At 41.7% G+C, this 27,691-nt stretch overlaps 1 protein-coding gene across 1 annotated transcript in view; it reads right to left on the bottom strand.

The window, feature by feature from the left end:
- Nucleotides 1-326: 326 nt before the first annotated feature.
- The window catches only part of SUSD6 (sushi domain containing 6), a 124,773-nt gene continuing 97,408 nt past the window's right edge, over nt 327-27,691 (bottom strand). Inside the window, exons 4-7 of the mRNA XM_036734218.1 lie at nt 10,563-10,760; nt 9,437-9,575; nt 7,299-7,723; nt 327-5,035 (exon numbers count right to left, since the gene is read on the bottom strand). Coding sequence (XP_036590113.1) covers nt 5,010-5,035; nt 7,299-7,723; nt 9,437-9,575; nt 10,563-10,760 — 788 coding nt within the window. The 3' untranslated portion in view covers nt 327-5,009. The remainder of the gene's footprint in view (nt 5,036-7,298; nt 7,724-9,436; nt 9,576-10,562; nt 10,761-27,691) is intronic.

Genomic DNA, 27,691 nt, shown 5'->3' with positions numbered 1-27,691 from the left:
ACTGGTTATCTCACAAATGCATGATGGGGTTCACTGCCTGGCCATCCTGCTTCACACCTTCAGGGCTCCTTCAGAACCTCTGCTAGGAATGCTTACCCTGTTCTAATCTACTGTCTTGTTCTGTTGAATTCCAAAGCATTATAAAACTCAATTCAAATGCCCCTTCTTTCAAGAAGCTTGCCCTAATTCCCCAAGTTGATAATGACCTTTCCTGTGTGGTACCACAAATAACTTAACTAAAATCATCTTCATTCTAGCTCATTATCCATGAATTTCATCTCAAACTTTTAGCAGAAAATTTCTGCAAAGATCGCACACACTGCTTGCTCGTTTTAAAATAACCTGCTTTTATTATTATTATTTAGAAATGCAGTTATATACATAGAACAATTAAAATTAAATTAAACTTTGTACAAATATTAAAATACTATCTTCACACCCACTGCAATGTACAGGATATATATGTTTATAAAATAAAGCAAAATAAAAATGATTGATATCCTGCACAGCATCAATTACATATCTGTTGTTTTGAGTCCCACATTATATATGAGTACCATTCTACAAAGGATTCCATAGTGGTGCTGTTTGGATAAGAACTGAAGAAATGCATGGAAGGCCACCAAATTCTTCCTGGCTTAACCACCAATCTCTTCCCTCAGTGGTAGTCTGACACCTCAGCTCCCACACTGTCCCTCCCAGACTCCCCTCCTCTGCTTGGCAGAATACTCAGTCAGGCTTTGGGGCTTTCATTTGAAAACTTCAAGTTTAAGCTAAAAATAAACAGGCATTGCTTCCCAGTAAAGTCCAATCCATTCTTTTCCCCCTTTTCAGGGAAGCTATCTGGTATAGTGCTCAGCCAAAACCTCTGTCCAAAGCAAAAAAGTGTGATTCAATTCCTCTCCTGGCAACAGGCAGATTGAATCCAATGAAAAGAAGGAAGCCAAATGGTTCCCATGGGAAAGGCAGCTTTGCCATCCCCAACCCACATCTGGAATCAAATTGTGGGGCCTGGTTTTTTTTTTTTAAGCCAAGACAGACATTTTTACAGCATATTCCAATCTCTGTGCTCACATGCTTTCCTAAATATAAAGGAAGCAGAGGTATGCAAGCAAAGAAGTTTAAAGCTAGGGTAGGATGCAGGAAAGGATGATGTGTTCCTGGGAATGAAAGCAGGAAAACTATACCTTTGTCTTGCTAGGTAGCTTCTCATTCGAGCTTATTAGGATGTTTATGAGGTGGATGGATTGGAAGGATGGAGGCAGATGAGGATATTAGTTTAAATTTTGTTTTTAAATAGAAGACTTACAGAATGTACAGTGAGATACTGTATCTAATAAAATCTAGTTACTAGGAAACAGAATTAGATGGAAGCTTTCCTGGGCAGTGCTAGAACCCCAACTCAGAAGAACTAGGGTGAACCGACAGCACAGCACCAAAGTGGTCAAGTTTACAGCAGGTACAACGGGATGTGGGAAAAAAAACAAACTGCAAAGATGGCAAAATGTTAAACTAAGGCATTGCAAAGAACGGGTATTACTTTAAAAGGAGTGTTCACCTTATACTGGTTCTCTTTGAAGTAATTATGATGGTGCAAGTCAACAGGGTATAAAACTTGCACTGAGGCAGACAGAATAGTTTTTGTGCAAAAAAAAAAAAGAAAAGAAAAAGACAAAAATTGAGTACTTTGGCGCTGACCATTACCTTCCTAAGACTAAAAAAGCTGACAACTGCTTTCTGCTCAGTTCACCTACAGTGGTTTGTCTTTTGCCATGTAGTGTTTCATTCCCATCCAAAGAAGCCCCCCTGGGTACTTTTTTTCTAGGAACCACCAACAATCAGCCTAGTTGTTCTATCCAATAGAGCATGCCTTTGTCTCTGAGCCACGACCCACCTCAAAGCAGCTGTTAAACTCCCTGAATCCCTTTGCAGTTGTCAAAGTAAAGTCCATGAGCCTTGAAAACAGTATTGAGGGGCTAAATGCAGGTTGTCTTCCTGCTGAGGATTCATTAAAAAGTTTTCTGAGTGAGGGAGGAAATTACTCTATCTGAAGCTGTTCTGGTTATTAGCTGCTAACGTGTAGCCTCAACTCCAGCATGTACAGGATGGAGTGTTTAATGAAAGAAGTCTAATTTAATCCAATGCAGGTTTCTCAAAAGCCCTGTCTTTATTTCATATTCCAGTAACCAAAGCAGGTAGGGAAAAGGACTCATGGACTTATTCTCCTACTCACTTTTTCCTTTTCCCTCCTAATTTGGCAGCATGTCTGGGCATGCATCAGTCCCCTAGGTAGGCTGCTCTGTCTAAGCAAGACTAGTGGAAGGGAGCTTCAGAAATGGGGAAGCTTCTCTTTTTCCCTTTCTAAAGGGCAAACAGTCCATATGCTGCGTGGTAAGCTGAGGGTCCTGGAGTATGTTTTCTGACAGGATTACTCCAACCAAAAAAAACCTGGTAAGATTCTATCTTTCTGGTATCCTGGGACATAGGTACGTGCAGATATTCAAACACTGGAAAGCACTAGCTGAAGGCTTGGTAGGGAGTCAGGATTCTCTCTCCCTCAACTGTTTTGTTTTTCACCATTTTAGGAAGACTGAAAGGAAGGGCTTGGGCTCGCTCCACCTGTGGCCAGGCAGCAGTGGGCATGTGGGACCCTCCCCTTCTACCTGCCGGGCATCAGAAGCTGCCTGTGGTTCCAGATACTAAAAGTGGTCGTGGAGACAGGGGTTCATTTGACATCCATTCTGCTTCACTGTGGGAAGCCTTTTCCTGGCCTTAAGTCCATCTATGAAACAGCAGGACCTGCTGTGGAAATCTCCTTACAGAGCCTCTCCTCAAATTCCCAGCAAGTACCACAGCTTTGGGTAAGAGTGCTGTGGGTATGGTGGTGGAGGGCAAGGGAAGAGAAAGTAAGTAATGGAGCATAACAGGCACTTCCCTTACAAAGCACTCTGCAAACCTTGAAGCACCACATAAATGTCATCTATTATTATTACTCCAGGAGGAAGTGAGACTGCTTCTTGTTGCTAAAACAAGGGGATGACAGCACAATAAAGTGCAGTGTGTAAAGATATGTAAGGGTGTTTAAGGGGGGAAGCAGCCACACTGCTGGTTGAGAGAAATTTCTCTTTCTAGTTGTTCTTCGTGGTCACTCCCATCATCTAAGACAGCTGGAGGTAGTCCCCAAAGGCTTTGTTGAGCAGGTTACATAATAGTTGGAAGTTATTACTACCATCTTGAACAGGAAGCTGGGGGAGAAGAATAAAAGAGAGGTATCTTCCAAGTCTTCTGCCCCAGTGCTTCTAAAACATTCCCAAGCCTTGGTCCCCTTTATCCAATGTCCTTCTGAGCTCTCACAATGGTCAAATGAAGAGTGTCACTGAGAATTGTTCTCTAAGCACAACATCATGGAAGCAGTCTATGGGAGGCTTTGCCATGCACCCCATAAAAAGCCTAAATGCCTAGCCTCTGTATGTTTCTCTAGGAAACTAATGGCTCTAGAGAAGGATGCCTGCTCCTCAAACACACATGGCTCTTCTAGGGTGCCCTTCCCTCTCTATCCCTCAACCTAATTGATGCTTAGCAACTGTTCACCCAAGGCAGTCAGGTATCCAGTGTGAGGGTGGTAGCTCAGCTCTTTCTTAGTCCTTCTCCCTGAGCTCCAAGGAAGACAAGAAAGTCATCTGTCAGCTGTGACAAAGAAGAAAGGGGGGGTGCGGTGGGAGAGGAAAAGGTGAAGTGGGAAAGCAGCAGCACTAAGTAGCAGGGTGCTTCTTGGGCACAGTTACTAAGGCACGTGACTGTGTTGACAGGAATGCTCAGGACCCAGGGTTTGGGCTGCCTGCAGCCACACCCAAGGCACTGTGTCTGGGAGAGGGGAGGGCATGTCAGCTCCTCCAGCTCCATAATATCACCACACACCCAGAAAGATGCAACTTGCCCAAAATGCTAGTTGCAAGCCTGGGAAAATCAGCATGTGCAGGGGAGGGAATGATGATGGGTACTAGATGGTTTTTGACTTCTCTTCCTCTTTCTACAGATAAGCCACCTCTGCCACAGCGGCCTGGGAAAAGGAAAACAAACCCAGGAGGCCACATGTTGCTTCCCTTTAGAATCTAGGGAATGGGGGAGACACAAAGGTCATGGCTGAGAAAGCCAGGACCCGTAAGTGGGATCTTGCATATTAGAAAGGCAACAGCTGCCTCCTCCACATACTCTCCCTCCCCTTTGAGATTCCTCACACATATCACCTAAAAATATCAATTAAAGAGGAGCCAGCATTCTTGGCCCCTGGATTGATCAACACAGAACTGCTGAAAACTGGCATGATTCTCAATAATCCCTCTATTAAATAGTTAAAGAAGTCACAGATATGTCATCCAAATATACAGCTGCTCACTGTAAGGCATTCACTGGGGGTTAATTCCCCTCTTCCTCCACCTCCAATCCCCCTACGATAACTGCCCCTACCCTGAAGCCTTTCCTCACCAGCAAGCTCTCAACCTTGGGCTTACTGCTGCCAAAAGTAATGGAGGGGGCACTGCCCGTAGACCTTTTGCATCCTGTGCAGCAATAGCAGCAGCAACAGTGCAGCCACTCAGGCCAGTGTTGAGCCAACAGGCAGGCCTGGGGGCTGAGGGAAGGCACAAGTAAAGACAGCCGTGCTATGGCCTGTGGGGGCCGCTGCTAAACAGCTGGCTGAAGAGGTCCAAGGAGGTGAGGGGGAGGGAGAGGAAGGAAGGGTCCAGTCTCAGCTCACTCAAATAAGTTCCAGAAAGAGAGAGGCAGGAGAGGCCAAGTACGGGACCAATTCTGTTGGCTGCCCGGCAAAGGTTTCCTTTGGATGTTTGGCCAAGAGAGACCTTGGGGCACTGTTCTAATCACCAGGGTAGGAGGGCATAGGACAGGGAATGGAGGCTGCACAGGGTGCTCAAAACCCAAGGGGAAACAAGAAAGGGGCAGGAAGGAATAATGTAAAGGGGAAGGAGGGCACATGAAGACGGCAGCAGACTTCATGCTTCTTTCAACAATGGGATATCTAAAAGAGATGCAAGAAAAAGAAAATGGTTAACACTCTTTGCTTCAATCCAGTGTCAAGATTATAGAGCTCTCTACATGGAGTCTTCTGTTTAAAAGCATAAGTAGTAAAAATAAAATGCCCCGGTAGTCCTCTTACTTATGCATACTTCTAGGGATCCACAGAATGTACAGAAGTGGACAGTTGAGGATAATCTCACATATTTTTCCCACTGCTCACAGGACAAAGTGTGATGTCCAATGCTATAATCTGGCCTTCTCTACCTTGATCTCCTATATTCTCTTGATATTGCTCTTCATTTCTCTTTACTGCCCCTCTGAATATGCCAACCTCCTTGATAGTTCTAGAACTTTGTTCCTGCTGTCTCCCTCATCAAAAGCCTGCCTATCTCCCAAGGTCAAACTTCCAAGGCTGAAGCTTTCAAAGCCTACTGTAGACCACTGAGCTGCTCCTTTCTCAGCTCTCAGATAGCACTTGGGGCACTTATTCATATACAACCTTATATTAACTGTTTAATGAGTACATGTCCTGTTTTCACAACTATATTGTGAGCTCAGGGACAGAGGTCACATTTTATATTTCTTTTAATTCTATGTGGTACATACAGTTAAAAAAAAATTTGTTGAATTAAGTTCCTGAATGACTTGGACACTGAAATGAGGGGAGATGAGAAAAGGGTCAGTCAGAACTTGTTGGGTGCCCTACGTAGTAGAATGGCAGTGAGGGTATACAGACTGGCGACTATAAACTCCAGAGTGAAGTCAAGAGGACACATGCCTCTGATCACGCAGCTTTCGAGGTATAATTTATGCAATTCAGTTTCAGACAGTAGATGTGAGAGTCTAACTTCACTTACGTTTTTCAATGCATGCCTAAAAAAAAAAAGCAGAAAGACCCCAAACAGTAGCTGCAACAAAAATAACTTAGCCCCTGCTACCTGCCTCACTCCACACATGGTAGTTTACTCCATTTATGAGGAGAGCTTTGGGAATTCATGTTTAAAATATGGGTCAACTTTTTTATGTACTTCACTACCTTTCTGTTTAATTAGGAGAGGCTGGCTAGACATGTGATGTACCTTTGCTACATTCAACAAATAACAACTTCACAATTTTTGACTCCTGGTATTTTCAAGTTTTTAAAACTATTATACCCAGCATCCATGGTAAATATTAAGCTGATATAAACACAGCGATTAATAGCTTCTAAGTGTGCTGTATGCATAGTATTTCATTTGATCTTCATAGTCCCGTGAGGCAGTGAGGGCAGTATAATTCCTTAGCAGGAGATTGAGGGGGGTGTCTGAGCAAGGACCTGAATAAGTCTACTAACTCTAAATCCAGTGCTTTTTCAACTACGTCACAGATATGTCTGGGAGAAACTCTTTGGTGAAGAAGGCTGCCAGGATGTTGACATCTTAGCTGATCAGCAAGCTGAGGTTTCTACTATACACTAACAGCTTTCCATAATGGGATGAAGTTGACACTGACATCAGATGGTTCTACGCTTCAAAATGGAGCGAGGTATCTATTCAGAAAGGTAGAAAAGCTCTAATTTCTCCTATAATAGAGGCAGCTGGGTGGCACCATAGGGCACAGAGCACTGGGCCTGGAATCAAGAAAATCTGAGTTCAAATCTAACCTCAGACACTCACTAGCTATGTGACCCTGGGCACGTAACCTTTTTGCCTCAGTTTCCTCGAATGTAAAATGGGGACAACAATACCTACCTTGCTAGGTTGCTGTGAGGATCAGAGATACATTTGTAAAGCCTTTAGTGAAGTACCTGGCACACAGTGGGTGCTATATGCTTATTCCTTTCCCCTACTCCCATCCAAGCCTCTGGCATCATCTTGTTGAACAATTAAAATGGTTCTCCCTCTCCCCACTTTGCTCAATTGGCTCTTGATTCTTTGATAAAATAAATAGTACTAGGTTACTTTGGATAGAGCAAGAAAAAAAGGGTAAGGAATTCTATCTGTACCTCCCAATTCACCAGAATTTTACAAGAGTCATAGTAAAATGTTCCCTGAACTTCACAGAGCTCCACGGAAAAGGCCAAAATGACCCAATTAAGGAAGAATTTGTAGTTTAGAGCACAGAATTTCTCCCCAGTTATCTCTTTCCTTTATGTCAAAGTACAAAATGAATATAAATTGAGTCTATTATGGCATTAGAGAGACTGGAAGAAAACTAGAATCTTTGTTGATTCTTCAGTGACAGTCCTGAGCAGTTAGGAATCTTTGATCAATTAGACCACCTACCATCTGTATATTCCTCAGAAGTGAGAGATAAAAGGCTTTGTATGTCGCTGTTTTCTGAGTCTGGAGCATCTTTGTGTGCTGAATGGCTGTTTCCTGTGCCGGCCACCCAGGAGGAGGTGGTGGCCTGGTGCACCATCACAGTCTCTGAGTGTTGAGCACTTCGGGTATCACCTAAGCCAGAGTGTCCCGGGGCATCATCTTCTCCTCCTGAGGAAGAGCAGATATGGCCTCCTTGGTCTAGCTGCTGCACCTCCCTTGCACTGCTTGGTCCAGCCCCTTCAGACAATACAATTTGTACTCGGGTGTTAGGAGGCAGCAGAGAATTCCCAGAACTGCCGTACACTGCTTCTTCATATGACGGTAAGGCCACCTGAACACCATCCACCATAATGGAGACCTGGTCGCCAGATACCCCCTGGTCACGTCTGCATTCAGGGTAGAAAAGGGAGGAGGGAAAGCAACAATAGTTAGCTATGAGCATTTTATCATCTATTTATTTATAAATTTAAAAGCTGCAAGAAAACTATGCCATCTACTTGCCAAAGCCAGACAAGAGAGGGAGGGATGGGACGGAGTCTAGTAAATTGGGTGCGCTGGTCTGGGAGTCAAGAAACGTTAGTTCTTCCCATGATTATACCTCTGACTTTTGATGTCAGCTCTCAGTTTCCTCACTTTACCCATCAGTAAATATAATCCTTCCTGCCATCCTCCCTCCTCACAGGGAAAGCTGTGAACATTAATGACATGGCATCTGTAAAATATTTAGCAGTCTTTGGAAGAAAGGGGAATTGTTATAAAAGATGGCACAGAAAGCAGAGGGTAGTCTATGTAAACATGAGATGTCATTCATTAAAAGTTAGTTCATTTCTTGCACTAGATTTTATATGTTTACTACAGCAAAAGGGCACTAATTAAAATTAACTGGGAGAAAGGTTGAATGCAGAATTGGTTTTTATTATTTTCAAATACATAGTTACTCATTTAGTCTAACAAAATATTGGCTGGTCATCATAATTTGTATATCAGCTTTACTGGACAGAGAGCCAACCTTGAAACCAGCAAGTCCCTGAGTTCAGGTCCTACCTCTGACACACACTGGCTATGTGTGACCTTGAGAAAGTCACTAAACTTTTCAGTATCCTCTCTAAGCAACTCTAAACAACTATGAGTTGAGAGGAAGGTGTCAACCTACACTGGTAGTAGGAGTTCTCTCTCCAGGGAGTTTCCTATACCAGAGAAATAATACATCCAGTCTCTAGCCCCTAATGTATGTTTAAAAATTTGAAAATAGTTCCCTTAAAAATGTGCAATTCCCCCTTGGAATTTTATTTTACACTTATTGGTGTGGTCAACAACTTTTTCTTTTAAACAACAGAACAATTACAAAAACAAAAACAAACAACCCCACCTAGATATACAAAGGTAACCTTCAACTCCTGTCTCGAATCTAAATGAATGCTGGCTTATTCTATATTTCATACCAGAATGTGAATTAATGACTAGAAGAATGATTAGTGATTAGAATGACAGGAACTGAACTGAGCTGGTGAAAGGTGTGTGTGAAGGGACTTGTTTATTTTGCATAAGAATGAAAAGCCTCTTAAAACATCTAGTCAAGTCCAGAAAAAGCTCTGTAGCTGAAGCTGGCCTCTACCATGAGCTCCAGAATTTTCCTGGTAGACTATAAACTCCCTGAGGACAGAGACCATCTTTGATTTTGTGCTTGTTGTTCCTGTCTCCTAACATAGCTCCCTGAGTTTGGTGAATTCTAAGGCAGTTGTGAGACAGAGCTGGCTGATTCCTCAAGGGAATTAGTCTAGGATAGTGGTACCCTAGGCTACATGGACCTAAACAAGGAGAGATGCAATGTGACAAGGACAGACAGGAAAAACTACTTCCCTTCCTATTCTTCTAGCTCAGTGGGGCCTAGATATCAATCAGATTTAAGCAGCCATCCTAAGTACACAATGGAAAGTCTATGTCGCCTTCCTGAATTTCTAAAAATGGAAAGGAAAATTAACTTGGATGAGTGCAAAGATTTTCTAAAAGCTGTATTTGTGAACCCCAACTGTCAATTTTTTCTGAGACACCTAACAATTACCCCCCTCCCCACCTTCTATCCTATCCATCCAGCTCACCTGCTATGATGAAAGGACTTCAATTTTGGCTGCAGCAAAACAAAGAGCACAACTAGGAGAAGGATGAGTGCTACCGAGCTTGCTGTGGAGGCCACTATCGACAGGGTAGGCACACCAATCGTTGTGTGAAGGTCTTTGTCTACAGAAACAAGTATCCATAAGTAGCAGTTCATACACACAAAATACAACCTATCAGCCCAAATATAAGATGTGCCACCAAATATATGTCAAGCTCTATCATACATGTCATGCTGTGTGTGTTTCACAGAGTTCATTGCAAACTTTCCTCATCTCGATTCCTAAATATCCAATTCTCCTCACTTTTGGCTCCCTATACCTAAAACCATCACTGTTAGGTCATCAGATCTACTCAAATTACCTCTCTCTTTGGTGGCAGTAGGAAGTTTTAAAATCAATTCTGAACTAGTAAGTTCCACTGTGGTGCCTTAGATTTCACCTGTGTTTTCCTACAGAGCAACAACAACCTGTGACTACTGGACTGGTAACAATGCATGCTCCCAGCTTCCGTAAGAAACACTGACTTTTCTTTGTCCCTCAGGGCTTCCCCTGAGGTGTTATGGGTTAAACATGGTTTGGATTAGAAATCCATGCATGAAACACAAATAGGGTACATGACACACATGTTTCTACAGGCTGCACATGTTTTCCTGTTAGGTGAAACACAAGGGGAGAGAGATCTCTCCAGCTAGATTGTTTTTCACATAGCAAAACAGTGATTTCCACTGAAGGGATGGAATAGGGGAAGAAGTAGAGAACAATAATCACTGTGTCCAGCAGATGAGGCTCAAAAGTCACCAGCAGTTGGCTATGGAAACAATAGACTCTGAGAATCAAAAGAGTTAAGTCTCTATGCCAGGGAAATATCTTGGCAAATTATCAAGCACTTTAAAGGTCACCCTTCAACTATACGCAGTGGCATGTGCATTAGTCACAGATGTCTTTCACAAAGATAGGGTTTACAAGGAGAGGGTACGTGCAGGTAGCCTGTGTACAAATTACACTTGGACCAACAATGCATCAAAACGCTGGAGGAAGTAGATACAACTTCCCACTTCAAAAAGGGAATTTAAGTTTCTCCCTCATATTCTTTGACATCAATGCTGACCTTGGCTGTGATGGCAGCTGACCTCCATGGCTGGGTTCCATTCTCCATCTTTACATGTCAGATATTTGTAATCCCCTTTCAGCATGTAGCCTTCATCACACAGGTACTCAATGACACTGCCTGATGTCAAGGGATCTTTACAGGGGGTTGGGTGGCAGATGAAGCCACCATTTGCTGGTGCTGGCGGTCGAGGACACACTAAAAAGAAGGAAAAAAACATAAGATGAAAGATGTAAGTCAAGGACTTTTTCTGGATATTTCAGCTACACAATACAGCAAGAAGAATGATACTCTGATACCCAACAGGAAGAGGGCCCAAGGAATTAAGGCCTAAGTTTTTGGTGACTGCTATAAAAATCAAGACACCAAAGTTAAAAAGGGAAATGCTCTGATAATGGGGAAGTTTAGTTCCCTGCATTTTTACTCTTCCCTTTTGCCATTTTGCATTAAGTTCACAGAGATCAAGTAATGAAGGAAGAAACAATTATAATATATATCCTTATTATAACACACCTCACTACTGCATTGATTTGGACATAACATAAAGCCAGATGTAACAGTTAACCTAGAGGGAAGAGATTAATTCTATTCCTCATCATCCATGTTACGAAGGTATTTCATAGTCTCATCAAAATGAACTAATTCAGAAGGTGTTTCAACAATCTGGCTAGCAGCTACTGTGGCTGTGTAAAGCCAACAACAACCAGCACAAAGAACGCTGCAAGCCCAAGTTCTTTTGATCTGCTTTACTAAGGAAAGCTACGTTAAGGGGTTAACAATCTTACTTTAATCCAGCAAACAAATATCATTCACTCAGCTCAGGGGGAAAAGCCAGCACCCTGAACTTCAGAGCAAATACAAACAAATTAAAAACATCAACAGAAAGACCCTGTCTGATTCAAATCTCAATTCATAGTTAACAGAGTTTAACACAGTCTGAACAGCTGGGTTTACAAGCTGGAGGGCTCTTAACTACAGCTGCCCAGAGTCTCCACATCAGCGTACCACCAAGAGTGAGAGTCCTAAGCAAATAGCTCTGTCTTCCCTTTTTATGCACTCTTAAGCTGTCATCAAGCGTCATCTGAGCGACCAGAACTCAGGTTCCTACTATTGGCTCTGGTCTCAGCAACTCTCCTCCCCCTGAGGGCTTAATGCCCACATAGGCTTAGCACCTAGTAGATAGGGGTTTGGGCCTGGGGTTTAGCACCTAATAAGACTCAATCAAAGATACCCAACTTAATTGACATTACAATGTGTTAGAGGGTTTAAACCACTTTTGTCCCCAAACTTCTTCTGGTATCTGTTGCCTTTGAGTCAAGAGTTTGGTGGCTGAATCAACCTTTAAGATAGTTCATGCTGCAGGCACTTTAGTGCAATATCCTCTCAAAGAAGGGAAACAAAGGGAACACTGAGAAGTGGAAAGGAGGGAGGAGGACACCCCCACAGCTCCACCCCCATCCCTGGTACCAGTGGCAGGGTAAAGGCTAGGAATTCATAGACTCCAACTTTTCATTAGGATTACAAATATCTCCAAGACTTTCTCAAGAGAATTATTTCCAGTTCAACTGACCCTCTCCCCGCCTCAAGCCCTTGTCTTCTTCCTGAATATCATAGGTATCATTTGCCTAAAAAACAGTATCTGTTACTTTATGGTTTTATCATTCTCGCCTTTATTAAGCCATCTTTGCTGTGGTGATGATGACTTCACATACATGCACACACATTCAGGGACACAGATGGCAGGATACAGTGGAAGAGTGCTGGATTTGGGGCAGATGCCACAAGTCCCTGGGTGTGAATGTCTGCTCTATCACTGAACTACCCAATGGGCAAGTTACTGAACCTCTGGTCTCAAAGGTCCCTTCTAAGATGTCCTCAGAATCACCTTCAACTAATCAACAAATGCAGTGCTTGCTATGTAGAAAAGGTGAAGAAGATACAAAGAAATCCCTTATCCTCAAAGAATTTATAATCTAGTTGTGGGGACAAGGCATGACTACATAAGAAGATAACAAACAAAACATCAAATGATTAATACAGAAAGTACTATGGGTATAAGAATGAGGGAGTTAAAACTAGAAGATCTCTAAAAACCTCCTAGCTCTCAATCCCATGCTTTTAAAGGTCACTGCAGAATTCAGAAAAGGAAGAGGTCATGCTGGGCTTGGGTGGGCAGGGAAGTGAAGAGGTAGAATTTGAAAAACAGGAACTGGTAAGGTAGAAAGGACTGGGCACATATAGGGTCACTTCTATTGTGAAAGGCCTTGGCTCCACTTCACAAATCACAATCTCCTTGTTAATATTTCCACCAGACTCCCCAAAATATATTCTGGAAGGAAATAAACCACCATTTACCCAGCCAGGTATTTACGCAAAAACCCCTAATGAACTTAAGTAACTCCTAAATAATAGGAGGGGAGACTTATCCATTACCTCTGCTATCTCTCACCCCCAGACTTTACATTTGAAAGTTCACTTGCTTTTTTAAGAAGAGATATTATTAGGACAATCTACCCTTTACACATTCTCCCTCTTATTTAGGACAACAAAGTCCTTCTACAAACCAAGGGACTTAATCTCTAGCTTTCTATGTGTTATATCTACTTGGTTCACTTCCTCCAGTTAAATATTCCTGCAGAAGCAAAGTTTCCTGCCAGTTACTGCAGAGCATCCATCACAGGGCTAGTTTCCAAGTACAGGCAAGATATGTCAGCCCTATTACAGTTCAGGCAGGTGGCCAGACAGAGGAGGAAGATCTCTCATTCAATTTACTCTTTAGTTTTCTAGGAGAAGTTCTATCATCTAGGTTCCAGTTATTACACTGAATGTGAATACCCCAGACAAGGAGCAGTCTTAATTCAGTAAAATGAAACCAGCATGACAAAAACATCACGCTTAACAAGGTTAGAGAAAGGAAAACAAATTGGGAGATCTCAGGCTTGGTATTCCAGAAGCTGTCACCAGTCCAAGGCAGGAAATGTGGGCAAGCTATATCACTTTAGGACATGCCAGGGGCAAAAGGAACAATCTGGCATTGCTCCTGACTACTGTTACTGAGTCAAGGTCATCGAGTCCCAGCAGAGATCAGTCATTTGTGATGGAGACTCTGAGCTATTACCTTCTAAGTGGCTGTTTGGAGCGGGCAGGATAGGGGAAGATCATCAGGGAGGATCAAAAATCCTAAGAGTAATGAAGCAGCCCAACAGGTACAAGGAGTCACTGTTTCCGGATTTAATCTATTCATCAGGCTGTCTAAATGGCAATGCCAGGATGCCAGAGATTTTTTCATGCTTGGTCCATCAATAAAGGAAGACAATTACATGCCTTACTGGCGTGCTGCATAATTTAAAGGGAATGGGGGTGGAGAGAAGAGCCTAAAGACAGGGAAAAATCTATTTATCTCCCCTTCTTGATTTCCACTATTGCTTTCAGCCATTTGTCTCTTCAGTAAGCACAAGAAGCACAACCACTTGCTTCTAGTTCAGGGGCAGGGATAAAGGAAGAGAAGCAGGTGACCGTCCTCGGAAGTGTTACTATGTCTTATAGGTGCCTTTGGTTACACATAATTTGCCTGAGGTCACACAGCTTTTTCGGTGGCAGAGCCCAGACCAAAATCTTAGACTCTCAGGGCACTAGCCTTTACACAAGCCTCTACTCTCCTCTAGTCACACTAACACAGTAGAACATTTAGTATATAGGACCCTAATAACTGGGACCTTCTATGAGCCATTTACAATCATGGTGGTGGTAGTAGTGATATGAGGTAACTCATAACAGAAACAAGCTTTCATATGATTTAGTAATAAAGACAACTGCAGGGTATGTCCTGGAACATTTCAGCCCAAATCTTCTACACCTACAGAATTGTTCATAACAATGATTCAAGAACTAGGCAGAAGTATAGTGTTACCATGGAAGGTGCCTTGGATTTGGAGAGTCTGTGGTATGAATTCTGGCTCAATTATTTACTATCCAAGCAATCTTGGTCAGCTCACTTCAGGGAAGGAAGAGAAGTGAAGGGAAAAGGAAGAAAACAAGCATTTATTAAAGTCCAACTACGTGCCAGGCCCTGCACTTTATAAATATGGTCTCATTTAGTTCTCATAACAACCCTGGGAAGAAAGTGCTATTATTATCCTCATCTTACAGTTAAGAAAACTGAGGCAGAGAGGTTAAGGGACTTGCCTAGGGCTACACAGCTAGTAAGTCTCTAAGGCTGTATTTGAACTCAGTTTTTCCTGACTGCAAGCCCAGTCTCTATCCTCTGTGCTACCTTCAGTTCCTATAAAATGAAGGAGTTAGAATAAATAACTTCTGAGTCACTTACTGTCATTACAACTCTAAATCTATGGAATTGGGTATAGAAATCTATCTTACGGGGGGCAGAGCCAAGATGGCGGCTGGAAAGCAGGGACTAGCGTGAGCTCCCCGCCAAGTCCCTCCAAAAACCTATAAAAAATGGCTTTGAACCAATTCTAGAACTGCAGAACCCACAAAATAGCAGAAGGAAGCAGGGCTCCAGCCCAGGACAGCCTGGATGGTCTCTGTGTGAGGTCTATCCCGCATGGAGCTGGGAGCGGAGCGGAACAGAGCCCAGAGTGGGCGGAGTGGACCAACCAGACCAAAGGAGCTGGGTGGAGCAGGCCCTAGCGCCCTGAATCAGTGAGCTGAGGCAGTTACCAGACTTCTCAACCCACAAACACCAAAGACAACAGAGAAGGTTAGTGGGAAAAGCTGAGGGGAGTGGAAGGAGTTTGCCACCGCCCCGGGGGCAGCAGAGGTGGGGCAGCTACAGAACTGCAGCTGCAGTTGCTTCCAGCCCCAGGCCCACCTGGTGGGAGGAATTAAGTGGCGGATCAGAGCAGGAGTGAAGAGCCTGATGAAGATCTAAGTCCAGTCCGGGTTGGGGGTTCTTGGGGAAGGAGGAGCGCTGGTGTGGAAGAGCTGGCGCAATCCCCCAGGCTTGGAACATAGTTCTCTTAACTCTACAAGCAGTCATACCCTGCTGAAAAACTCAAGGATCAAGTTAGTTGGCTGGGCATATGGCCAGGCAGCGAAAATGCACCCAGATTCAGTCTCAGACTCTAGAATCTTTCTTTGGTGACAAAGAAGACCAAAACATACAGCCAGAAGAAGTCAACAAAATCAAAGAGCCTACAACAAAAGCCTCCAAGAAAAACATGAACAACTCTAAATGTATGGTCCTAAGGTAACTGTGATAATAAATGACAACTAACATTTAAATAGTGCCTTAATTTTTAAAAGAAAAAAAGGTATTCTGAACTTAAACACCTCAAAAATGAGCCTTTCCACATACACAGTAGAACATAAAAGGAAGACTGTATATGAAACAGTGAACCTCCATTTCATACTGCTGCTTTTAAAAGAAAATTCATGATGTTACTTTTAAAACTGCCCTGTTTGTGCTTCTTTTTGAACTTACTTCTGTTCTCATCTGTGCACTTTAATAATGTCTTAATGGCCCACTTAAAAAAAAAGGTTTCTTAAAATACAGTATCCAGGCTTTTTTTAAATGATAGTTTTCAGGGAGTTCAAGGATTCTTAAATACTTCTCATTGACTTGCTTTCCACGTCAGTTACTTTTGGCAGCAGATATCTCATTTTTTTCTTCCATTTGTTTAATCTTTTGATTTTGTTCTAATATTTCTTGCTCTCTCATAGAGTCGATTTCCATTTGGCCTATTCCAATTTTCGTTACTTGGGTAAGGTTTTACCACTTGCTGCTCTGAACTATTTATTCTCCTTCCAATTCTTTCCTCAAGAGCTTTCATTTCATTTTTGAATCTATTGCTTCATTTCTCCTAGGCATTCAGGTAGTCTTTATGGAAAACCCATTTTTTGTTCCCTTTGAGTCTCTGTAGTTGTTATGTAGGCATTCCTTCCTCTCAGCCTGGATTTTTGGGCATCTCTTGGGTTTCTTACAGTGGTCTATATATTTTTGGGTTTAATTTCTCCAGCTTTAGTTCCTGAATTGGGGCATTGTACCAAGATGTCGTCACCTCCTGCTCTGTTTTTGGGTAGGTTTTATTTCAAACAATATAAAAGATTGCTTTGAGAAGGGATTGATAGTCTTGGCCAGAGGGTTCATGATTCACAGAAAAGTGAAGAAGCCTGCTCTTGGGCATCTCAGGACAGGATGCTAAGGGCTTTTTAGTGCTTGGGTGTCTCAGCTATCCTGGTCTGAGATTGGCTGTGCCTATGCTGACCACTGCTTCTCCTGGTCACTTCTAAGGTCTTGACTCTGAGTGTCTGAGCCCCTCTTGGGACTTTCTCTGGGAGCTTTTCACTCCTGATGCCTCGGCATACAGATCATTTTGGGAGATGGGCTACTAAGTTTTGGGGTCATGAAATAACAAGCTAACCTGGCTGTTCTTCCTAGGGATACCATGTAAGCAATATTTGGAATGTGCTTGGTATATTTATTATTTAATTGAACAGAAAAGCACTATTTACATGCTGACCTTCAAATTCGGCCCCAATTTCAAAATCTGGCATCTTAAGCCAATAACAGAAAAGAGAGGGAAAGGAAATGGGAGGGATAAGGAAAGTGTTTGGAGGTAGAACACATATTTTTTAAGGATAAAAAAGAAAGATTCAAAGGGTGGGCTAGGAAGGAGCAGGGGTGGACAGACCCTAAGTCACATAGGGAGTCACCAAATTTATTCCACAATTCTATTAAGTGTCTTATCCTCCACCAGAACTAAGCTTGTAAAACTAGTAAGCTTTATGAATAAAAGTGTAGAGGCAAGAGAGGGGCCCTATATTTTTCCTCCCTGGACATAAGTGATTTCATTTTAGAAACCTCCATTATAGCGAAGACAGTGAGTTTTCATGTTTGAGTTGACCCCAGGTCCAGTTTGCTCTGCAAGGCTAAGCATGGAGGGTGAAAAGTTGTGGACAATTACAAAAGAAACAAATCGCTTTGCCCCAATTAGAAGGCTAAGCTTAAAGAAAACAGGTTACTTTGTCTTGCCTGCAAGGACAGTGATAAATAGCTTTCAAAACAATAAATTGTTTCCCTCAAGGTATAAAAAGTCCGCTAACTCTGGCACTCTTCTGTGGAATCAGCCCTGTACCTGCTACCTGTCCATAAAGGGCCTTATCTTAGGCAGCCAGATGGCACAATGCATAGAATGCTGGACTTGGAGTCAGAAAGACCCGAATTTGGATTCTGCCTAAGATACTTACTGGCTGTGTGACACTGGGCAAGTCATTTACCTCTCTGTGCCTAAGTTTCCTCATCTGTAGAATGATGATAATAACAGCACACATTTCCCAGGGTTGTTGTGAGAATCAAATAAGGTAACATAAGGCTTTGCAAACCTTAAAGCACTATATAAATGCTAGCTATTTTTTGGTGTCCTTTCCACAGCAACGTCTCTCTGAACAAACTGTTTCTAGCTTATTATTCCAAGTTGTCTGGTTGAGCCATGTTTCCTTTCTTTCCCTTCTTCCTTCCTTCCCTCTCTCCATACTTTGCTTCCTTCTTCCTTCCCTTTTTATTTGGTACATTGGTTGGGAATACAAAGACCAACACTAGGTGAGGAGAGGCTGTAAACTCCCATATATGACTGCGGAACTGGATTTCTCAGGCTTATTTTTTTTTTCAAATCAATAAGAACTTTTATTCCTGTTTTTCTGTTTCTGGTTGAACCAGCTGATTCTTATTAGATATGGAATCCTGTTCTGCTTTGTTTTGAGGGTGTCCTGGGTCCTGTTTTGCTTTCTGTTTTGTAAAGGAGAATGTTTAATTATCTTCACTTACCTGTTGTGGGAGAGTTTAAATGAATTATTTTCTATTCAGTGAGATTTGTTTATTGACTGATTCCTTCTTTATGTCTCTTCGATTTGTTTGTACTCACCCGACTTCTACTTTAGCAGAGAAGCCTTTTCTTGAATGTCAACATGGCTTGGCCTATGTGGGTTGGGAAATATAGAGGAAGCCCTGGATAAGCCTTTCCTCATCTTTCCCCTTATGTTGTGATGGAACAAATCTAACAGTTTCCCGTAAAAGAATTCCCATAAAAGAATTAGTTTTCTTAAGCTTTGTAAGTGCTATTTAAGAGAAACTGATGGGAGAAATTGACTTGTCCTTCAAATTGTGCGTAGCCATTTTTTTAAAACCTCTGGAGAAAGTTAACCACCAAATCAGTGTTTGTTATTTGCCTTAAAAATAAAACTGACCCTTATATAGAGAAGAGAAAAAGTGCAGTAATCTGTCTTTGGCTCAGAGGCTTCTAAAGGAAAAAAAAATGCCTAGATTTTAAAATTTGGAGTCTTGAGTATGAGGAAGATAGCAAAAGTATTTTCATTTTTTTCCTGTTAAATTTTGTAAGATGGGACCTGTTTAAATTAAACTAAGTTGGGAGTTAGCTTTACAAGAAGTTTTCCATGATAAATTTTTAAGTTTTTACAAAGGGCTTGGTAATTTAGCCTATTTTCTTAACTTTAATGGAGCTACCAGGATTAAAGAGAAGACAGTGACAAAAAAATATAAAGAGGCCTTGAGCAGATGTCAGTTTGCTTACTGCATCCATAAGGTTTTAGAGGCTAGTCTAGAGCCTGGTTCAGGAGACTTAGGGAGTCAGTTTGGAGCCACAACACTCCTTGGGAAAACTTAAGACCATGGTAACCTATGTAGCTTCAATTGCTTCTTTTTTTGCTTTCACCTCTAAAACCAGCCAAGGACTCCTTTTTCTTTAGTTTACATTTTATTGTATTTGCAAGTACAAGAGGTCCTGTATTTTCTCACTCTTAACACAAGTGACCCCCACTTAGCCTCCATTATGGAAGAGACCGAACAAGTCTTGGTGTTTGAGTTTACTCCAAACCAGTCTGTCCTGCAAGAAGTTGTCCCAGATACCCACAGAAGAAACAAGTTGTTTTGCTACCTAACAGTTATCAAAAGAAAAAAAAAGATTATTTCTCTCAAGGTATAAAAGTTCTGCTACATATTTTATTTGGATGAGGAACTCTTTCATAGTCTCCTTCCCAAAAGCTATGACTATGGGGTGGGAAAAAGGGTCTCTTGGGAATAGATTCCTTCCATATATGTCAGCAGGAAAGGGGAGAACTTTTTAAAAGTGTTTTCCTTGCAGCTGTGTGTTGCTTAATAAACTTCTCTTTAGTGTGTGTTTTTACCATGACAAAAGTAAAAGTCAGATACTACAAAGAGTAGCACTCCTCAAAGAGAAAGCAAACCAGTGTAAAAGTGACAGTCAGGGTTAGATTATGGACTCTGTGTCAAATGATGGCAAGGAAAAATTTCATGTGTTTTTGACAATGGGTCAATTGATAACTTAAGAAATGTGTTTTAGGACACAGAAAAATGGCATGCTCATGTGTTCATGTTGTCTTTTCTCCCACATTCTAAAAAGGGGAAGGAAAGTTCTAATTCTGGCTGTGTGACCTTAGACTGGTTACTTGACCTGAGCTGCTATTTACTTGTCTATAAAATGAAGAGGTTTCGATGGATGATCTATAAGGTCCCTAATGGGTTTAAAATTCTATGAATCAAAGTTGCATATGATTAGGTGGGTAGTATTCCTACCCATTTCATATATGTTGTCTCACTTTTATTTTCTTCTGAGAGAAAATGATACATGGTGGAAGAAACATGTCAATACAACTGTCCTAATTTCTGTAGATCCCTGAAGACTGGCTTTAGATTGGAGAGGGAGGATGGCCATGTCTAAATTTTCCTTCAGTTGCTCAAGGCCTTTTTTTTTTTTGCTCTGCTTTTTGCTGGCCAAGCAAATATCAGAGAATATTATAGAAGCTTAAGAGTCAGAAGAAACTTTTAGAGTTTATGTAATTCAACTTGTCCCCCTAAATGGGAGAATTCCATCTTAGGGGTGGATTAAGCACCTTAACTTGAACTGAATGTGAGGAAAGAAAAAAGATTTCTCATGCCATTTGCAACCTCTTTCTCATATGAAATACCCTTCCTAGCAATCAGACAGGAAGCTCACTGCCCAGTCTGGATCTCTACTTTCTCACGAGAACGTCCCACAGGATGGGAGAGAAGGGGAGGAGAGTCAAGTCAGCCAGTCCGTTTCTTTAACTGCGGTATGGTGTCAGTGCACAAGATGGACAAAGGGGAGGGAGAAACTATTCTGAGGTCTTACTTCCTCACTTGGATACTTAAATTCCCCTTTAATTTTTACTAGCCAAGCACTGGCTTACTGGTTTCAGAACTTCTTTGTGGCATGGATAACTCAGAGCTCTTTTGGCAACTTCACTCTTACTTCCCTAACCCCCTGCTCAAAAGAGTAGTAAGAAAAGTCACTGGACACTTTAAAGCCCTAGATAAATGTGAGTTGTGATTGTAGGAATTGGGTTCAGATACAAGATCTGAACCAGATGGCCTTGAGCACTTAAACCTTCCTAGGCCTCAGTTTCTTGATCTGGAAACTAAATGAAGAATTAAATGCCCTCTTAAATACCTTTTCAGGTTTAGATCCTACAATGTTAATGGTTGTTCTCTCTGATTATGCATCTCTTTGAGAAGAAAAGAATTATCATGTCAAGGAGATTTAGTCTTAAATATTTCATCTCTTCTCATACCATAATCCCATGAGAACTTCCTAATACAAAGAATCTTGTCACAAAGGGGAATATATATTCATATAGGTAGCACAGCCAAATGCTACGCACAAACACAAATATTTTATGTCTCTTTTGTGTTCTATTTTCTCTTTTTGTATCTGGTAAAACATGCTGGAAGAACTTTAACAGTATAAGTGCAAGCTTAAAAAGTTTCCTGTCAATAGACTAAACATATTTCCAATGATAACAAAGAATTTAGATTTCATAAGCACCAAAAACCACTAAAAGAAGAAAACTGGGGAGACAAGATGGCGGCTGGAAAGCAGGGACTTGTGTGACCTCCCCGCCATGTCCCTCCAAAAACCTATAAAAAATGGCTCTGAACAAATTCTAGAACTGCAGAATCCAAAAAATAGCAGAGGGAAGAAGGGTTCCAGCCCAGGACAGCCTGGATGGTCTCTGGGTGAGGTCTATTGTGCATGGAGCTGGGAGCGGAGGAGAGCCCAGCGTGGGTGGCAGCAGGACCAATCAGACCCCAGACTGGGAGCTGGGTGAAGCGGGCCCTAGCGCCCTGAATCAGTGAGCTGAGGCAGTTACCAGACATCTCAACCCATAAACACCAAAGACAACAGACAAGGTTAGTGGTAAAAGCTTCCAGGACAGAGTGATAGGAGTTCGCAGTTTGGCCACCACCCCGGGGGCAGCAGAGGTGGGGCAGCAACAGAACTACAGCTGCAGTTGCTTCCAGCCCCAGGCCCACCTGGTGGGAGGAATTAAGTGGCAGATCAGAGCAGGAGTGCAGAGCCTGCTTAAGATCTAAGTCCAATCCAGGTTGGCGGTTTTTCAGGAAGGAGGAGTGCTGGTGTGGCAGAGCTGGCTGTATAGCTCTGAAAACAACAGCGCATCCCCTCAAGCTTGGAACAAAGTACTCTTTACTCTACAAGGAGTCATACCCCAACAAAAAACTCAAGTCAAGTAAGTTGGCTGGGAACATGGCCAGGCAGTGAAAACAGACTCAGATTCAGTTTCAGACTTTGGAATCTTTCTTTGGTGACAAAGAAGACCAAGATATACAGCCAGAAGAAGTCAACAAAGTCAAAGAGCCTACATCAAAAGCCTCCAAGAAAAACATGAACTGGTCTCAGGCCGTGGAAGAGCTCAAAAAGGATTTGGAAAAGCAAGTTAGAGAAGTAGAGGAAAAATTGGGAAGAGAAATGAGAATGATGTAAGAAAAACATGAAAAACAAGTCAATGACTTGCTAAAGGAGAACCAAAAAAAATGGAAAAAAATACTGAAGAAAACAAAATCTTAAAAAATAGACTAACTCAAATGGCAAAAGAGCTCCAAAAAGCCAATGAGGAGAAGAATGCCTTGAAAGGCAGAATTAGCCAAATGGAAAAGGAGATCCAAAAGACCACTGAAGAAAATACCACCTTAAAAATTAGATTGGAGCAAGAGGAAGCTAGTGACTTTATGAGAAATCAAGATATTATAAAACAAAATCAAAGGAATGAAAAAGTGGAAGACAATGTCAAATATCTCAATGGAAAAACCACTGACCTGGAAAATAGATCCAAGAGAGATAATTTAAAAATTATTGGACTACCTGAAAGCCATGATCAAAAGAAGAGCCTAGATATCATCTTTCAAGAAATCCTCAAGGAGAACTGCCCTGATATTCTAGAGCCAGAGGGTAAAATAGAAATTGAAAGAATCCACAGATCACCTTCTCAAATAGATCCCAAAAAGAAAACTCCTAGGAACATTGTTGACAAATTCCAGAGCTCCCAGATCAAGGAGAAAATACTGCAAGCAGCCAGAAAGAAACAATTTGAATATTGTGGAAACACAATAAGGATAACCCAAGATCTAGCAGCTTCTACATTAAGGGATTGAAGAGCTTGGAATACAATATTCTGGAGGCCAATGGAGCTAGGATTAAAACCAAGAATCACCTACCCAGCAAAACTGGGTATCATGCTCCAAGGCAAAATACGGATTTTCACTAAAATTTCAAGCTTTCTCAGTGAAAAGACCACAGCTGAATAGAAAATTTGACTTTCAAACACAAGAAATCACAAGGGACTTACTAAAGTTGAACTGTTTTGTTTACATTCCTACTTGGAAAGATGATGTGCATAATTTATGAGACCTCAGTATTAGGGTACCTGAAGGGAATATGCATATATATATATATATATATGTATATATATATATGTGTGTGTGTGTGTGTGTGTGTGTGTGTGTATGCATGTATATATGTATGTGTATATATATATATATATATATATATGTAGACAGAGGGCACAGGGTGAGTTGAATATGAAGGGATGATATCTAAAAAAATAAAATCAAATTAAGGAATGAGAGAGGAATATATTGAGAGAGGGAGAAAGGGAGAGATAGAATGGGGTAAATTATCTTGCATAAAAGTGGCAAGAAAAAGCAGTTCTGTAGGAAGGGAAGAGGGAGCAGGTGAGGGGGGAAGAGGGAGCAGGTGAGGGGGAATGAGTGAATCTTGCTCTCATCGGATTTGACCTGAGGAGGGAATACCATACACACTCAATTGTGTATCTTACCCCACAGGAAAGGAGGAGGAAGAAGATAAAAAAAGGGAGGGCAGATAGGGGGAGGAGGTAATCAAAAACAAACACTTTCGAAAAGGGACAGGGTCAAGGGAGAAAATTCAATAAAGGAGGATAGGTTAGGAAGGAGCAAAATATAGTTAGTCTTTCACAACATGAGTATTGTGAAAGGGTTTTACATAATGATATGCATATGGCCTATGTTGAATTGCTTGACTTCTTAGGGAGGGTGGGCGGGGAGGGAAGAGGGGAGAGAATTTGGAACTCAAAGTTTTAAAAACAGACGTTCAAAAACAAAAAAGTTTTTGCATGCAACTAGGAAATAAGATACACAGGCAATGGGGAATAGAAATTTATCTTTGCCCTACAAGAAAGTAAGGGAAAGGGGATGGGAGGGGAGTGGGGTGACAGAAGGGAGGGCTGACTGGGGAATGGGGCAACCAGAATATATGTCATCTTGAAGTGTGCAGGAGGGTAGAAATGGGGAGAAAATTTGTAATTCAAACTCTTGTGAAAATCAGTGCTGAAAACTAAATACATTAAATAAATTAATAAATAAAAATAAAAAAAAAGAAACAAAAAAAAAAAGAAGAGAACTGGCTAAACTAAAACTGGTTCTCGTATAAAACAATGCCAAATCTGTGATTTGTGAAGGTACCTGAATCCCGAAATGTGTTACTATCTAATAAATTATTTTACATCAGAAATCCGATATGATTTATTATGACAATATTGCCTGAATATGTGAAAGATCTGTCCATGTGGAAAATTCAAGGTGCGGGAACTCCCTTTATCAATGCAGATCCCAAAGGGCCATGACTTAATAGATAAATCCTAGGAAGTTAGTTCCTTGAGGTACCTAAAAGTTGAGTGATTTGTCTAAGGTCAAAAAGCCAGCCAGTGTAAGAGCCAGCAGCTGAACCTAGGTCTTTCTGATTTCAAGCCCAACATTTCTGGCTTGTATGCCAGTTTGCCTCTTATTGGAAGACATAATTCTCAGATAAGTAATGACCTAAACTCCAAGAACCCTAAGTTTTAAGAAACTCCTATATAAGAACTACAAAATTTTCCATTCAGTGTGCTGGGAAACATAATGGGCCCATTCTTGCACATAACAATAATCTCCCTCCTCAGTCAGAATGTCTCATATTCACCACACTAAAATCTAAAAATCTATCCAAGGAGCAGATAGGCTAAAAATCCTCCCTCCAGAAATAGCTCTGTTACTGGGAAAAGGATAGCAAAAGGAGGGGAAAAGGAATGCTTTGGTGGAGGGAAGTGGGTGTGAAGACTGGAAAAAGAATCGCTTATTACAACCTCCTGCTTCCCATCCCCCTCAAATCTGTAAGAAGTCAGTCCCTTTCCTCCTTCCTAATAGCAGAATATCCTTGCTGTTGCTGGTTGATCAATAGCTCCCATATGGCCTGTCACTCAGCTTCTGATGTTTTCACACTGGCTGACTCAGAAAGCCTTAGGGAAACAGAACGCCATCTGGGGCTAGCTTTCCCCACCCCTATGTCATTGTTATGGCTGGAAAAAAAAAGGCAGAAGGAAGGAAGGAAGCTGGAAGCATTGCTCTGTGCACATAACCTCTCACCCTGCAGCAACCTGGATAACCCTGTACCCAGATGCTTTGTAAGGGCCGTATTTGCCGGTTGGTGCAGTTAAGAGAGGGCTGGAAAACCAGTCTGTTCTCTGTGTTAATATTAACTAAGTACTAGATAGATGTTCTATCCTGAAAAACAACAACCTTGCCTTGGAGCTCTGCATTTGCTGTCCCTGGCCAGTAGAAGTAAATAGGATAAGAAATCATTAATGCATATATTTCTGGACTATGACCAATGCTCCTTTTTGGCAGACTCTCCACAATGGAATTCCTTCTTCAATTTGTCACGCTACACCATCTTCTGCCTTGGCTCCCGATTCTCCACTCCGGGTTGGAGACAGCTATTCTTTCCCAGTACTACCCAGTCTCCTGCACAAGGCAATCTCCATTCAACAACAGTAACAACAAAACAATGGGAAGGATAAAAAGAGGAACTTGGTACTCCTTCCTGTAACATATATCCTTAGCTGTGTGTGTGCTATATATCTCCTTGCCACCACTGGAGGGCCCCAATGTGAATTCCTTGAGGGCAGTGTTGGTCCTGTTTTTGTGTCTACCCCTAGGACCTAAACAGTACCCTGAATATACTTGGTGCCACAGATATAGGGACTGCTAATAAAATTAGGCACATGATGGATTTGATGTCTAGGGCACCAGTTTTGTTTTCATGAAAGATCAAAGAGAGGATGATAAAAATGGTAAGCATTTATTAAGTGCTTACTATATGCTGGATGCTGGCAATAAAAATATAAAGAATGAAACTAACTCTGCTCTCAAGAATCTTACATTCTAACAGACAGACAAGTACATATATAAGCACGGAACAAATACAAAGTGAATAAATGAAAATAAATACAAAGTAGTTACAAATAAGGCAGTTATAGAGGGAGAATTCCCCACTAGCAGTTAAGGGATCACAGAAAGCTTCATGAAAAAGGTGGGCACTTGAGCAGCATCTTGGAAGGAATTGAAGGAATCTATGATGCAGACAGAAAGTGTCTTCTAGACATGGAAGTCAGCTAGTTCAGATGCCCTGGATGAGGAACAGAGTAAAGAGGCCAGTTTGTCTGGATCACAGTGCACTTGAGGGAGAATGATAAAATGTAGCTGAGTGGTACAATGGATAGAACACTGGGCCTAGAGTCAGGAAGACTCATCTTCCTGGGTTCAAATAACGGAGACATTTACTAGCTGGGTGACCCTGAGCAAGTCACTTAACCCTGTTTGCCTCAGTTTCCTCATCCATAAAATGAGCTGGAGAACAAAATGGCAATCACTCCAGTATCTTTGCCAAGAAAACCCCAAATGGGGTCACAGAGAGTCGGATGGGGCTGAAAAACAACTGTACAACAATATACAAGAGGCCAGAAAGCCATGCTGGGGTCAGGTTGTAAAGGCTTTAAAGTTAAGCAGAAGAGTTACTACTTTTACTAGAGGCGAGAAAGAGCCCCTGGAACACACTGCATGGGGAAGTGCCGTGGTTGGATCTGTACTTCACTTTGATGGCTACGTGGAGGACTGGCCCTTGTGTGCCCAGTGCCTGTGACGCTGGGAGCCATCAGAATAAGTCTACTCCTGAAATTAAAATGCATAATCACTGCATACCATTATAATTTCTTCCAAATGTGAACAAGTACAGTTTTTCTTACTTTTTTGGTTTCTTTCTTCCATCTCCTGAAATCTATCCCCGTCACTCTGTTTTTGAAAGAACTGTCCAAGATGGCACCAAATAAATTTAGGTTTAAGTCTGATTTTTCTTCCACTCTCAGGTCCCCCATATTTGGTCGAGACCCAATCAGGACCTTTAGAGATGCAACCATCTCATTGTACAGACTGGACTCTTAATATACATGGGACACAGGGTATATGTGGGCGTGTGTGTGTGTGTGTGTGCGCGCGAGCAAGATGACAGTCACTTCGTTCTACCAGGGAATTTTTAAACGTTTTGTGACACAAATTTTCAGCTTTCTTCCTCTAAATCAGTTGTGTCAGATGCAAAGAGAAATGGGAGGCCACTATACTGTATATAAGATCTCTGTGTATCACATATTGATTTAGAAAACCATAAATTAACATTGTCTATATTCTAGTGAATTGTAATTTATTTTGTTATTTTAATCTGGTTCAGGCAGGAGTGTAGATGGCCTCATGTTTGACATCTCTGCTCAAATCCTTTCTGAATCCTCTTCTCTGAGGAAGCCTTGCCTAAGTTACTTGAAGAAACTTCAAAAAAACTCTCCTAAACTTACTCTGTATTCTAACAGACAGTACATTCCTTTTTTTTTTTTAAGGGAGGAACGTAGGGCAATTGGGGTTAAGTGACTTGCCCAAGGTCACACAGCTAGTCAGTGTGTCAAGTGTCTGAGGC

The sequence above is a fragment of the Trichosurus vulpecula genome, chromosome 8, assembly GCF_011100635.1.
Source record: "Trichosurus vulpecula isolate mTriVul1 chromosome 8, mTriVul1.pri, whole genome shotgun sequence".
Classification (NCBI taxonomy): Eukaryota; Metazoa; Chordata; class Mammalia; order Diprotodontia; family Phalangeridae; genus Trichosurus; species Trichosurus vulpecula.
This window is presented reverse-complemented; position numbering and strand designations above follow the sequence as displayed.